General features: G+C 34.2%; 1 protein-coding gene across 2 annotated transcripts; it reads left to right on the forward strand.

Annotated features, from left to right (window-relative positions):
* The first annotated feature begins 1,847 nt into the window (after positions 1-1,847).
* Positions 1,848-14,786, forward strand: LOC112500217 (probable sphingolipid transporter spinster homolog 2). 2 transcript variants are annotated; one of them, XM_025103590.1, is made up of 16 exons: positions 1,848-2,024; positions 2,521-2,664; positions 3,120-3,251; positions 3,966-4,067; positions 9,340-9,444; positions 9,541-9,616; positions 10,873-10,947; positions 11,107-11,209; positions 11,644-11,719; positions 11,822-11,913; positions 12,024-12,100; positions 12,230-12,343; positions 12,725-12,844; positions 12,942-13,070; positions 13,864-13,942; positions 14,469-14,786. In XM_025103590.1, exons 2-16 carry the CDS (start codon positions 2,606-2,608, stop codon positions 14,600-14,602), a joined length of 1,473 nt encoding a protein of 490 aa, XP_024959358.1. In that variant the 5' UTR covers positions 1,848-2,024; positions 2,521-2,605; the 3' UTR covers positions 14,603-14,786. The 2 variants fall into 2 exon arrangements, with proteins under 2 accessions (XP_024959358.1, XP_024959359.1); XM_025103591.1 differs by lacking the exon at positions 12,725-12,844 and having other exon boundaries at positions 1,852-2,024.
* The last annotated feature ends 492 nt before the right edge of the window (positions 14,787-15,278 follow it).

The raw sequence follows: 15,278 nt of genomic DNA on the forward strand, positions 1-15,278 counted from the left end.
GTATTGGTTGTAATTAGGTTTTAGTTATATGTTGATTCTAATTTTAATATTATATATTTGATTGTCATAATTTTCTATTTTACGTATTATAATATATTATATGTTAATTTTAATAATTATTTTATATATGTGTTATGTTTATCTATACTATCTTACAAAGCATTTGGCTAAAACTCTTAAATCCGTTCATACTTAAACGATTTCATCCCTATCCGATTTCATCCCATATCTGAATTCGTGTAATTAACTGCACATAAACACAATCAAATACATGATAAACATCTCATTTTAAATATAAAAAATATAAAATATAATTAGTATAATCATTAAATTCTAACAGAATACTTAATTATTATCTTTATAAAATGTTATATATTATTAAACCAAAAATAAATTATTTCATTATTAAACTTAAATTAAATTATAAACAAAAAGAAATTGTTAGTTTGATATTAATATCAATAATTTTTTTTTAAAATTTTATGATATCTTCATGTTTATATTTTATTCAAAAATAAAAACATTATTATTCTTTTTAAAACCACATAAAACCGTATTATAACATTGATTGAAGCAAAACAAAAACGATACACTAAAATCGAGATATATATTTATGCATTACGCAAGTAACCTTCTAGTTCTCTATAATGATCTAACAAATTCTCTATGATGTTTTCAAAAATAGAGAAAACATGGAAAAAAAAAACTCAATGATGTTAAGAGAGAGAAATGATTATTTTTATTCAATCCCACTAATAAAATAATTATTAGTATTTTATAAAAATTTATTTTTAAAAGTATATTGTAATGATAAATTAATAAATATTATAATAATCTAATTTATGTTAAAATTTATAAGATAGAGAATCTATTAAAGATAAACTAGAAGAGTACTAGCGCAATGCAGTGAAACACATATCGATTTTAATGTTTTATTTTATTAGTTGTCTCTGTCGATGTTATAATATGATTTTATGTTTTTAAGAAAACAATAATAATTTTATTTTTGAATAAAATATAAATTTGAAGATATCATAAAAATTTGAAAAAATATATATTTCAATGTGAATATCAAATCAACTATTTAAAAGTTCTCATTTTTTTATGTATTTTCTTTAATTTATTTATTTTATTATAATTTAATTTAAGTTTAATAACGAAATAATTTATTTTTGGTTTAATAATATTATATTTTATAAARATAATAATTAAGTATWCTGTTAGAACTCAATGATTATCCTAATTATATTTTAGATTTTTATATTTAAAATGAGATGTTTATCATGTATTTGATAATGTTTATCTGCAGTTAGTCACACAAATTCAAATATGGAGCTTTAATAAGTTGTACTTACGCACAATCTACTTGCAATCTTGGGTTTTAAGTAATATGCATTAATAAACAGTACTTTACGCATAAAAGTGGTTTTTAAGAGTTTTTGTCAAATGCTTTATAATATATTATAGATATAAGTTTTTTTTTGAGACTTTAATTTTTAAAAATTGTAAAAAAATTATTAAAAATACTCTTAATAATATTCTTAGGGGGTGTTTGAGATTGTTTATTTGAAACAACGTATACTTTTCTAAAAAAGTTTTTATCAACTTATTATAATTTAGAATAATTTAATTTCTTGAAAAAAAATTTATTACTAATTTGACACCAATATAAACTATTTATCCAAACATTAAAAAATATTTATTATTAATATAACATCAAAATAAATCAATAAATTATTTTAGTTTATTTTAGAGAAATCTGTGAGAGCTTGTTGTTTGGATAACGTGTCCCATCCGCAATTCCACGTGCTTAGTTTATTAATTTATCGGCGATTTTCGGGTTGTCCGGTCCTCCGATTCCGATTCCGATTCCGTTTCCGATTCCAACTTCCTGTCTCTCTCTATCTCCATCTCTCTTGTGTCCCCTATTCCTCTCTCACAAACACCACATCCAAAACGGTTTGAGCAGATTTACAATCCTCCGCCGTCGATCACCGTCTCTGTCGGCCGTCAACAACCTTCCCGTAAGTTAAGTCAAACTATTTTTTAGTCAAGGGCATTCGTACTGAAATATGTAGATCCAATTACTTGCTTTTCCCACTCCTATTAGCTGCCAAGTTAACAGGACTTGTTTGATTTTGGATTGATTTGTGGTGGAAGTTGTGGCGGGGTGAACGAAGTTGGTACCGGATGTGGTGGGTTATATTATTTGAAGGTGGTTTGGTGATGTAAAACAACTTATTAATGATGAGAAGAAATCAAACATAAAATCTGAAAAATTCTCTCTCAATCTAACAAAATTCTTCCATTAACTATCCTGTATTTACACCACCGATATCAAGGGGACTCTTGAATTAAAAGAAGGAAAAAAGAAACACCATAATCAGGAAAAAGGATTTGGTGGATCTTAACTTATCTTCTAAAGCACACCAAGTTCATTTATCTGAAGAAGTCAATACAAAATGTTAAGCACCATACTGTATCTATGCACACATAAAATGATCATACATGGTTGTTCAGGCAGAAGAAGGTTTAACCAGGGGCTTGGTCAAGAAAAATCAAGCCCTTGTGTGGTTCTCATTGATATAGAGACGGAGACGGAGAAATGGCTATCGATTCAACTTCTTTACCTGAACCTGCTCCTTCCTGGTTTACTCCTAAAAGGTGCACTCTTTATGTTTATTTCCTTTTCTTCTTTTAGGTTATTGATTATTTGAGGAGAAACCTAGCTAAACTAATGTGGGGGTTCATATGATTTTCAATCTTCCTATAAGATGTGAAATTGGAGATTGGAATTTGGTTTCAATTCTCTATGTGTTGTTGATGGTTGATCAAGTTTGAATGTTTAATGTATGCATCTGTTAGTTGTCACGGATGATTTGGGTTTTTGGTTTCATTGGCAACGTTTAGTAACTGGTTCAACAATTTTATCAGTGAGATGAGATTTCTAGGTGAAATCTTGGATTGCATCAAAGTGGTTAATGAATATAAAGCTGAAATGGGATTAGTTTGAAACCATTTTTATCTTCCCTGCTGACTTTGGACATGGTGTGTTGTCAATTCTTGACAGTTTTACCTATTTTTTAGTATGAGTTGATCTCCCAATTCTATATGCACAGGTTGCTTGTTGTATTCTGTGTGATCAACATGGTAAATTATGTGGATCGAGGAGCTATTGCGAGTAATGGTGTGAATGGGAGTCCCAGAAGTTGCACAGAGAGTGGTGTGTGCTCAGATGGTAGTGGAATTCAGTAAGCCTTACATCTACACTATGTCTTGTTACTTTGTCCCTATATTTTTCCGGTGGCAAGGGCACACTCACATGTATCGGTCATGCCGTTTTCTATTTGTTCCTACCATTGATTTTTTGGCTATGCTTCAGCTAAACACCTTACAAATACTGTAACTTAAGTGTCAGACGATCTTACTGTCTACTCTAAGATTGAATGACCATGTAATAGACTAATAGGAAATTAGGGAAATAAAATTGACACAAAGGTAAGGTTGCTCATTTTCCATCTGGTTATAGGTTCAAACATATTCACTAATTGCATTTTAGGCCTTAGACCCTTTCATATATTTAGAATGTTAGAATTTTTGCCAACTGGCCTCTCCTGTTTTTTTTTTCTTTTCAAAATGCTTGTCGGGTTGATGGAGATACGGAAGGTTTATAAGCGCTCTTGGATCATCCATCACCAAAAACAAATAAAAAAAGAACTATAAATAAAAAATGTAGGCATGCTGCAAGTGTATTCTTTATCTTTGGAAATAACTGGAGGTGAAGGAACAAAAATAAATCCACAGTTCATTTGAAGCAGCTGTTGAGCATTAAGACTATGATGGTATATGCAGAATTCTTGACAGAAATCAGTGACTAGCTCCAATAGTTATGATGTGTGTTCTGTTACAGTGTTACCTTATAACATCATTGCTCAGATGTTTTCTCTACCTTCTTTGTTCTGCAGGGGTGATTTTGACCTGACCAATTTTAGAGATGGGGTCATATCCTCTGCTTTCATGGTTGGACTTCTTGTTGCATCTCCAATATTTGCATCCTTGGCCAAGAGGTAATTTGTCTCTTCTAAATCATTACCTACCCTTTTTGGCAAATGGCAAAATTAGGATTACGATGATTGGCTACTGGCTAGTTAGTTAATATACATATCTTTTACTTTTTTTCAAATGGAGGTGTAATACACAGGGAATGATCAATAGTCGTCATTGTAACATGTAACCTTACTTGACAATCATTTCAACTGGCTGCTTCCGTGAAAGCTCCTGGCTTGTGTAAAAGTGAGCAAAAAGGAAAACACAAGGAAAAGAAGGATCAACAAGACTAGTACATAATAAGCAGCTGAAAAAGAAAAAAGGCACAAAGTAAGAAAACACACACAAACCTTCCATCTAATGCAGGTCTCTGATACTCTTAACTGTCAGCTTCCTAATCCTCGCCCTGTCCTACCCTCGCCCTCCCTAACTCACAACTTCTTGAACCCACTAGCTACAGGTGCCCACCTGAAACCTACTACCGTAGTCTTGCGTCTCCATGAACTCCTATAAGATAGAAGATATAATCTAATCTACTACCCTAGTCATGTTTCCATGAAGATCCCCGGAATCGGTCTTCCAATTTTGTCACAAGGATTACAGGAATTAACGAGTTTGCTCTTGTATGAGAGCAGTATATGAATCCTTTTCAACTATTAAGTCCTTATCAGGGTCGGTCCCAGTGTAGTGCATACCGTGGCACAGGGCACCGCTTCTTTCCTCCGTCGAAGGGTAAAAGATTATAGGGTCGTTAAAATTGCCACCGTATCAATTTGTTGTGTGCCACCGTATGTATTTTGAAACTACAATGATGACACAAGTTTCCTTTTGGTAGAGTTGGTTTGCAAGGGTTTTTTTCCACTCTAGACCCTTGTTCAAGTCCCATTAGTGTCATTTTCTTAGTTTTTAGCTTTTAGTTTTAGGAATATTATGTTTCTTAAAAAGACTTGAACACAGGACCTCACATATGAAAAACAATGAACTAACCACCAGACCAATGTTGATTTTGTAAAAGATAGTTATATATTTGTTTCTTATAGTCAAATGGTGCCACCACTTATAAAAAATTCTAGGTCCGTCTCTGGTCCTTATCCTGGGGTACTGGTGGGAAGGCAGTACGCATCAAAAATAAAAAGAGAGAATGGAGGGGGGAAAGACTGAAGTAGGGAAGCACTGCTTGTTGGCTTGGAGCACCTTGCTCAAAAATCTTTCGACTACGTACAGGCCCCCCCTTATGTAGATAGGTTTCTAACTTGTTTATGGAGCCACAGTATATATATGAATTGGAACCATATTCGACAATTTGAAATCATGTTGTGTATGTGTCATTAAACAACTGCATTTATGTTGCTGAAGAATAATTTTTTGGCAGTTGCACGGCATCAAACTGTTTTTTTCTATTTTAGGGCTGCACTCTTGAGCAGTTTTGCATCCATTATCTTTTGCTTAGAACTTGACTGCCATGAGTTAGGATAGAATCAAGAACATAGAACTGATAATACCATTACATGGCAAACATCATTCTGTGAACAAAGAATTCTGCTTTCAGAAACTGCGTTACATAAGCAGAAGTGAGTCTATTCTCGTTGTATTATAATCAATAGGTGTGGGCACATTTCGCATGTTGTGCATCACAATTCATCAACCATGACCATGAAGAATGTTAGAGTTGGAGCAGGGGCACATTACATATAACAGTCTACATAAAGCTGCCAATTTTAAATGTTAATCTCTTCTACCCCCGTGAGCTTTAAACTGTTAAGCCATGCTACATAATATTGATAAGGCTTTGGATGTTGCTCAGCTTTTGAATCTGATGTCTTTATCTTGAGTAATTGTGGATTTTAAGCCTTAATGATACTTAGCACCATCTCTTAAACCCATAGGAACACTGATACCATACCCAAGCTATAAAAGATTGCAGTGCACTCTTCCATGAAGTTACAACAACATAATATCTTTGTAATGGGATGGAGAAGTTGCCTATGGCTGGATTCATATCTTCCCAAAAACAACCAACACCACGATTTTGCTTACACTTTGTTCACTGATGTGTAGCTGGCTTTTAAGCTTATCTCCTTCAAATAGCATCTTTTGAGCTTTCCTCAACTCATCCAATCTGAAGGGACTTTCCAGGCTATGCACCAGACCCAAAATATGTTTCTGATCATGAGCTCTCCATGGTAATTCAGAGCCTCTAAGTGGGCGCATCTATATATACCACCCAATCCGTTTCTGGAATTGGGTAGGCATATAGGGAAAAATTTGATGAAATATGCTTCTTCAGTGAATTCACTTCTATAGAAAATAAGTCTTATATGGTGCTGATGCATCATTAGTAACATAGCTAACTTTTTTTCTTGCTTTTGCCTCTGGAAATGAAAATTCCAATGAGTCATTAATTAGCAGTAGTTATGTCCAATTTTGCCTCCGGAGAGTCCAATATTTTCTTCTTGGCAATTTGTATTAATCCACTCCTGTGAAAAAAAACTTGGAATATTCACAGTCAGGAATGTTGTTAACTATTAACTAAAGAAACTTCTTTTGTGAAATAGGGGAAGTGAACAATGTTGTATCATTTCGACATAATAATTAATTCGGGATCATTATGGCAGCATGTTTACATACACCATATACAAGGAGTAGAATGATAAGTAGGCTTAGTTGTTGGTAAATTAGATTTGATGGTGCCACTTGATGAAGCCATTATTTTTTATGTTAAGCAGGCTAACAATCTGCTTTATGCCACAATTTTTTACATGATGGATAATTGATATGCTCTTGAACTCTCTTTGTGAGGTGTTCTAAATGAGAGTATGATAAAAATGGCATAAGGAATATGAATAATAACCACCTTACTTATACCTTATGATAAGCGTAAATTTGTCCATGAAGATTTTACTAAATTCATGGCTCATCGGTAATTATCCATAAATGGTGAGGTAAACTGATAATGTTACCTTACCGGCTTACCCACAATTAGAATAATATACAAACACCTTAAATAGTCAATGAAACATTTCTTAAACCATCAGCATACTAAACACAAGTCTCATCATACATATCTAGCTTATTTCTAGAACTACAACAGATATGACAAGTTGACAACAAACAATTTTTTGACAATTTGAAACTACAGTCTGTACTTTATTTGCATGGTTTAGGTACTATAATAAAAATGGATGCATTTATGTGGCTGAACATCTGCATGGCTTCAAGCTGTTTTTGATGACTTGGAGGCTGTTGACTTGATAGTTATGAATTATGTCCTGAACTAAAAAAACTGACAAAAGTATGGCCATGCTTGAGAAAGTTATCCTGCAGTTAAGCATACAATTGTGTTTTTACCGCCACTTTGCTGCTTAGTTTCTAAGAACTAGATGTTTCTGTAACGGTGATTACCTGGCGTTTGTATTCTAGGCAAAAGCCTTTCTGACTTTTTCGGAGTTATCTATTCTAATCTCCCAAATATAAAAAGCCAGTTATGAACCTAACTATCAAGTAAGAAACAACAGGAATGATGGATTGCCATGGTGATACTCTACCTTTGACTTCAAAAATGTAATGGGTAAAAAATCACGACTTGGTCACTGGGTGGATGTATAAGTATCAAGTTTTATTTTCACTGCCAGCCAAAGCTCTTTGCCCATGAGTTCATGCCTATTACCCTACTTGTTCCTTTGATTTGAGCACTGTTCTAAACAACTTTTTTAAGGCAACGTCAGCATTTGGTACTAATGGGCTAAATCTAAAAGGGTTTCTATAAAGTCACGTTTGGTATGTGAACAGGATTGGATGAGTCAGGGTGAGGTAGGCAGGTGAAAGAATTGTGGAATGATTTAGGGTTTTAATTTGACATGGGTAGTTTAATTGTCCCATCTCATTCAATTGGTGGGACAAAAAATTGTGTTTTTGTCCAACTCAGTCCCTCCTTCTCCTAATCTAATGTAGTGCCAAGAGTGAGACAACAAGTTTCTATTGTGTCCCATCCTGTCCCTGGATTTCTGTAGGAATGCAGTTACTCTTTTGGTCGAGAGATCCTGAAAACACTTTAAGCAAAACTAGTATAGATTAAACCTAAGGTGGTAACTGGTAAATTGGGTGGGTTGGGTAGATTGGATGATGGGTCAAAATGAGTTATTGACCTAATGGGAAGGTAAAAGGGTTATGTTTGCTAGAATGGGTCATTGTCCAATGGTTTGGGTCAAGTTGGGTTGACGTGATGGATTTAAACATCTCTTTTCTCTCCTCCTTTTTGGAAAAAAATGGCATGACACAGCCACGTGTGAAATTAATTAGTAGATTAGTAACTTGCTGAAAGTTTGGAACATTAAATTATATTGATAGATGACAGTTGAAATTTTATTGTAGATATAAATGTAATATTATATATCCAGAGAAGATTTGTTGATTATTGATTGATAAATTGCTTATATATCCAATCCCATGCTGATAAGAAAAGCGAGTGGTTTCTAGTCAGCTTTCATATTAAATAATTTAAAAATTAATTTACCACATGTTTTAGATTGTGAAGCCTATGTCATTCATTCCTTTTGGTATCATTTTCTGTCATGTCATATAGTTTCGTGCCTTATCGTACCATTATTGTAATGCTTATACCTATTACCTAATCCCTCTTTTTGTACAACTTTGTATCAGTTTGTTCCTAATCATAAGGTCTTGTACTATTTTGAATGGTTTTATGCTTTATATCATATTACATTGTGAGTTAATTTGTTTTTAAGTTGATGTGAAATTTCAATTTGAAAAAAAGGTGGAGGGCCAATTTGATTGGATTGGATAAGGGGTCTAAACGGATGATTTGGGTAATTATGATTGTTTGTTTGACCCATTTGTTAGTTAACTCGGATTGGATGACGATTCGGAACAAATTTTTATTTATTATTCATATTGTAACATGCAGACAAAAATTTGGTAATATGAAAATAAGTAGATTGCGTGATTTGGCTAATTATCATGATCAAGTTAACACATAATACTACTTGTTTTGAAGTCATCAACCCATTTTTTATTTTATCCAGGAGTCAAGTTTTTTATTTTATCCATCACAACTTGATCCTCGATAGAACCAGAGTGAAGTTTTTTTCCAATTTGGCTGGGCAAGAAAGAAAAAAACGAACTTTTGTCACCTTTTTCCCTAGACCAAACTTCTTGATCACAGTTGCAAACAATACATTCTAATCAGAGAGGTTCAATATCTAGGATAGGTTAGAAATGAAGCTTTGAGTTGTCCTGATTAAGTATTCTTTTGATTTTTGTCTATATGAGCAGCATCAATCCTTTCAGACTTATTGGAGTTGGATTGTCGGTCTGGACTCTTGCCGCAGCTGGTTGTGGGGTTTCAGTTGATTTTTGGTCAATCACAGTCTGCCGAATGTGAGTAGGCTACTCGAAAACCTTCATACCAAGTGACTTCTCTTTCTAGCTATTGATGTCTCAACTTTTGTATCACCCAAATATTGTTCTCTTCAGGTTAGTTGGTGTTGGTGAAGCTTCATTCATAAGTCTTGCAGCTCCATTCATTGATGACAATGCTCCAGTAACTCAGGTTCTCTTTCTTGCTGGCATTAGGCAACATTCATATATGTTTTGTGTTCGAAGGTCCATACCGACAACTAAGGTCATGTTTGACAAGGTTTTTGTTTCCTACTTTTGTGTTTATGTTTTTTTTACAAAACTGTAATGTGGAGTCTGGACAGAAATGGTGTTTGACAAATGATTTTGGTGTTTTCATGGAACTAAAAATTAAAAAGGTTCAGCTTTTAAACACTTTCTCAAGCAGGTAGTCTTCAGGAAACAGTCTCTCTACTTCTTGGAGCAGAGGAAACGTCTATGTACATCCTATCCCACATCCTACTTTGGGTAGGATATACCGAGTATGTTTGGTTTGGTTTGGTTTGGTTTGGTTTGGTTTGGTTTGGTTTGGTTTAGGTTTAGGTTTAGGTTTAGCTTTAGGTTTAGGTTTAGGTTTTAAACCTAGTAAAACATACTTTTATCTTCTTCCTTTTTTATTCATATTGTTTATAAAAAATGAGGAAGTCTTGCCAAACATTCTTTCATTTTGTTGTGAAACCAATATAGCATTTTTGGATTACAGAAAAATGGAAACAGGACACAAATAACTTAAGTGTGTGATTAGCCTCCTATACAGAGGACTTACAGCTGGCGCAACAAGACGGGTCAAGGACAGAATTCAAATGCATGTTAAAGGGGGCATATTGTAATTTGTGTTTAGTAAGTTGGTGAGTCTGGAAGTTTGTTACAAAGTGGAGAATAAGATGGTAGTGGGGGTTTAGGGTCTAGAGAAGGTAGGCAATTAGACAACAAAAAATAAGTTTAGCCTCTCAAATTGCTTGTATTATTTTCTGCCATCTATTTATACAATCATTTGGCTCTAAGAAGGCTCCTACCTTAAAGTATACAGCGTGACCAAACGAGGCCTAAGGTCCATACAAGATTTTGGTGGGACTGTTGCCTCCTGTGATCAAGTACATTTAAAGGATGTCTTTACTATAACTTCATCCCTAAAGTGACTGATTTAGTACATGCACCCATTCTTAATGTTCTTTTTTTGGGCTATTATTTATTAGTTACTGTTATGAATCATAAAAGAGATTGAAGATTAGAACCTGAGATATTGCTCAACCGGCTATTACACTCCACCTTCTACAATTGATCCTTAATGTTCTGGCTCTCCTCAAGTTGTCAGTAACTGTAGATATTATTTTAGATGAACCTAGGACTGTATTTGGGGTTTCCTGTATCTAATTACAATAGCTAAAGTTATATCCATTTGTTCTACAGAGAACATCATGGCTGGGAATTTTTTACATGTGCATACCGACTGGAGTCGCTCTTGGTTATGTTTATGGTGGATGGGTATGTAACTATATGCTCCTGATCTTTGTTTCTTTCTGTGCTCGTTGGTGGTTCTGATAATATTGCTGGTTCTGTGAACTCACCTCAAAGTTGTAAGTTTCATCTCCTCAATTACACCAGAAGAGGTCAAACTAATGGCTGTTTAACCCTGTTTTGTAGGTTGGAACCAGTTTTGGTTGGCGCTATGCATTTTTTGGTGAGGCAATTCTAATGCTGCCATTTGCTATTTTGGGTTTTATGATGAAACCTTTGCAAATGAAAGGTACTTTTTGACATGGTGGCATTATGCTGTTTGGAAATCTGCAAACTTCTAGTGTTTCTCAGCAATACGTAAAAGAAACAAAAAACTATCTTTCTGAGTAAAAATACTTTGACACCTCTGGAGACAAATGTTGTAGAAGTTGGCAGTTGATCCATATGATTGCTCTTTGTTTGATATTTGTCGGTATGATCTTGCAGAGTTAAGATGACGGATGTCTCTTTGTAGCTTAGTTTAGTTTTTTCAGTAGCATATGATTTAGGTGGTAAACCCTTTAGGCATGAAACAGAAGTTCAACGTTAGTCATTTTCTTCTTCTCATTTGTATATTTGCATTTTCGTAGTTTATTATACACCCTTTCTAAGTAGTTCCCTATTGAACATAAAAAAGAAAGAAACCTCGTTTTCACGATTTTAACGAGTTTTGTACATATGTAGGTATGTCAAATGATAAAAATGTCCCAGGGTCTTTGACTGAAGAGTTCTCTGATCATACCTCAAAGAAACCTTTCAGGTGTTCCTCAAAGCAATAGCATATGAAACTCCCTTCAGTAAAACCAATGATGTCTAGATTTGAGGACTAAACCCGTTCTAAACTATTTATATTTTGTTGCAGCTATGGTTCATTTACTTCTAATCAGCTATACAGATTTTGGCAAGATATAAAGGATCTTTTGCACGAGAAGATATATGTCGTAAATGTTTTAGGTATTTAAATTTTGCAAAGAACTGCTGATGCCATGCATCCTGACTGTACAAGTCTTGTTATCCAACTGATACAATGTGCTACTTGTCTATTTTTGGATGGTTTTTCGTAGGTTATATTGCATATAATTTTGTCATTGGTGCATATTCATACTGGGGACCAAAGGCTGGTTATAGCATATATCAAATGGTAAAGCACATTTGACCTTTGTGTCAAGTGTTGGTCTTTTATTACAAACAATACTTGATCTAGAAACCAACATAAAGAATAAAGTTTTTAGCTCCAGAAGTTCTCCATCTGAGATTTTTATCTTTACAGAACAATGCGGATATATTGTTTGGAGGAATCACAATTGTCGGTGGAATTGTGGGGACATTGGGAGGAAGTATAATCCTGGATCGCATGAATTCCACAATCCCCAATGCTTTTAAGGTACATATTTCCTGTAAACATTGTGGATGCATTCATACATCCAACAATCTTCATCTATCCTTGCATCATGGAAATAGGACCCACAAAATGAAAATGAAAAGGGTCACTGAAAAGCGTTATATTTTTGTTGGTTCTTGGAAGAATGTTGCTAAATTTATAAAAAAATTCTCATGGGACAGACAAACATAATTGCCAGTGATTGTTTATTTGTGTTTAGAGTTTAGATGAATGGATTCTAGCAGGTTACTTAGCTGTATTAATATCTTCAAATTGGACATAGATAATCTGATTATGGTGTAACTTTAACTACTTATCCTATTACTCGAGAGTTGAGTGATAAATTTGTGGGTTATGTTGATTAATTCTATTTACACTTTGCAGCTTCTGTCCACAGCAACATTTTTCGGAGCAGTATTTTGCTTTAGTGCCTTTTGTTTCAAGAACCTTTATGTTTACATAGTTTTCTTTCTAATTGGTGAGATACTCGTTTTCGCCACTCAGGTACTTTCTTGTTAAGGATGTGAATTATTATTATCCACTATGGAAGTTATTATAGATTTAGGTGCTGATAAAGGAAGTAAATGACATTCTGCTGCAGGGTCCTGTGAATTTCGTGTGTCTTCATACTGTTAAACCAAGTTTGCGACCGTTATCTATGGCGATGTCTACTGTGTCGATTCACATCTTTGGTGATGTTCCATCCGCTCCACTTGTCGGGGCTCTCCAGGTTTGTCTTTCTGGTCCATAGCTAAATACATACAGTTGACATGATCCTTTATGTTGCCAAAATTCATATGAGTCTAGCTCGACACATGTCTAGTTTGTCTCCATTTTTGTGGGTCCCACATCAAGCAAATGGGGACCCGTTATTACATCGTTGTTTCTTCAGATGGTATAAATGAGACCCAAAATTATAAATCTTAAATCAACAAAAAAGGACCTTGGTTTAGTGGTTTAATGGGTTCAATTATGGCCAAAGCAAGATGATTAGATGGAATAGTGACGGTTGAACTAGTTCTAGCTCGACATTATGTCTACATTGTCTATATCTTTTTCGTCATTTTATGAGTTTTAGTTGACATGTTATGGATTTCCAAGAGAGAAATATATCTTGGAAATTACCTTCTGAAAATCATCTATATATGCAATTGATAAGAACCAGCTAGAAATATATTTGACGATGAACAGAAAATCGAACAAAGTAGCAATAACAAAGTAAACGATCTATGTTTGAGAGACCTACATATCAGTCTACGTTCGAGGGGTAGCCCAACTCCTTGTTGATGCTCACTTTGTGTTTGTAGTAAAAAATAAGCATGAGAATCTCATTCTCAGTCGTCCTACTTATAGCCTGTCTAAATTATGCAATTACCAAAACTACGCTCCACCCCTCTACCAACTACTTTAGGCCTATCATTCAGCAATACTTGCTTTTGATATCATTCACAATGAATTTGGTAACTGTTTCTTTGTTCTTAATAAGAATCTGCAAAGGGCTCATCGTTTTATGTGCAACACAGGACGAAGTTGACAACTGGAGGATATCTGCTTTGATCCTAACTTCAGTATTGTTCTTGGCAGCTGGAATATGGTTTATAGGTATGGTGTTACATTAATCTAATGCTTTCTTATTTTTGGTAAATTTCCGAACTAAAGCTGTATGGGTTTGTCGATTTTATCATTACAAGTTATAGATGGTAGTCATCCTTTTCCCAAGGCAATTCAGACACTTGACCGATAGTGAGTATTCACCTGGTCAGTACATCTTCATGGCGTGCATTTGATATGCAGGACAGGACAATATAAAGACTCGTCGTCCCACATTTGTCATAACTTTAGACTGGTAAAAGACACGATGTGAGTGGGACAAAAATGCATTTTTTTCATCCCACCAAAATATGGTAAAACAAAAATCTGGAAGACAAGACACGATTGGTAAATTACTAAATTACACATATCAAATTAAAACCCTAAAACCTCACGCTTTCTAGTCCTGACCATTCCCATCCACATGCATGTAGAGACTTTTACAGGATGGACCGATTGAAATCACCTTCCAGATAATAAATTATGTAGCCAGCTTGGATCTAAAAATCTTGAACATCTTCATGTTTCTTTGGTGCAGGCATCTTCCTGCACGGTGTGGACAGGTACAGTGAAGATAGTGAGCATCCGTTGGCGACTGTTGTTGAACAATCGGATGCAACACCCTTGCTTAAAAACAAGGCAGTGGATACTGCTGCATCTGCTCAACTATAAACATGGCAAGATTGATAAATGTACAGCTCTCATGAAAATTGTAAAACTTTTCCTTATTGGGGTGTAACATTCCTTTGTAAGACCCCTCCCTCACTCACTCATGCTGCCGATATAGCGCTGATGGTGTTGTGGATCACGAGTGTGATGGAGTTGTTACAGTATGCATTACTCGATTCTTCGGCCACACAAAGTACAAAATCTCCTTAAAACGGATTTAAACACCATTACTTTCTAGTTATATGCCATACCTATCAGTCATCCGTTTAAATTCCCTCGGAGATAGCAGAGATCTTCTCCTATTAACTTTAGGGCTTGGGATCAGTTGAGATGTATGTAAGTTAACCCGAAAGAGAAAAAAAAAATTAAGGGGGTGTTTTGTTAGAGGTATTACATTCATTAATGGGATTGAATATAAAATAAACTATTTGGTCTTATCTTTATAAGAAAATTATATTATTAAACCAAATATAAATTACTTCGTTATTGTACCTAAATTAAATCATAATAAAAAAATTGAATTAAAAAATTACACAAAAAATGAGGAATTTTAAATAGTTAATTTGATACGAATATCGATATATTTTTGTTATGCATAAAATACTGTATATTGATGCATATTACTTAAAATTCAAGATTACAAGTAATTATGCATAAGTACAACTTATTAAAGCTCGAT

This window comes from Cynara cardunculus (genome assembly GCF_001531365.2).
Source record: "Cynara cardunculus var. scolymus isolate 2C chromosome LG 17, CcrdV1, whole genome shotgun sequence".
Lineage (NCBI taxonomy): Eukaryota > Viridiplantae > Streptophyta > Magnoliopsida > Asterales > Asteraceae > Cynara > Cynara cardunculus.

Coding starts and splice junctions, on each gene's coding strand:
- LOC112500217 (XM_025103590.1), top strand. CDS start 2,606: ATGGCTATCGATTCAACTTCTTTACCTGAACCTGCTCCTTCCTGGTTT. Junction 9,617..10,872: donor ACAATGCTCCAGTAACTCAG/GTTCTCTTTCTT, acceptor TTTGTTCTACAG/AGAACATCATGGCTGGGAAT. Junction 13,071..13,863: donor CACTTGTCGGGGCTCTCCAG/GTTTGTCTTTCT, acceptor TGTGCAACACAG/GACGAAGTTGACAACTGGAG.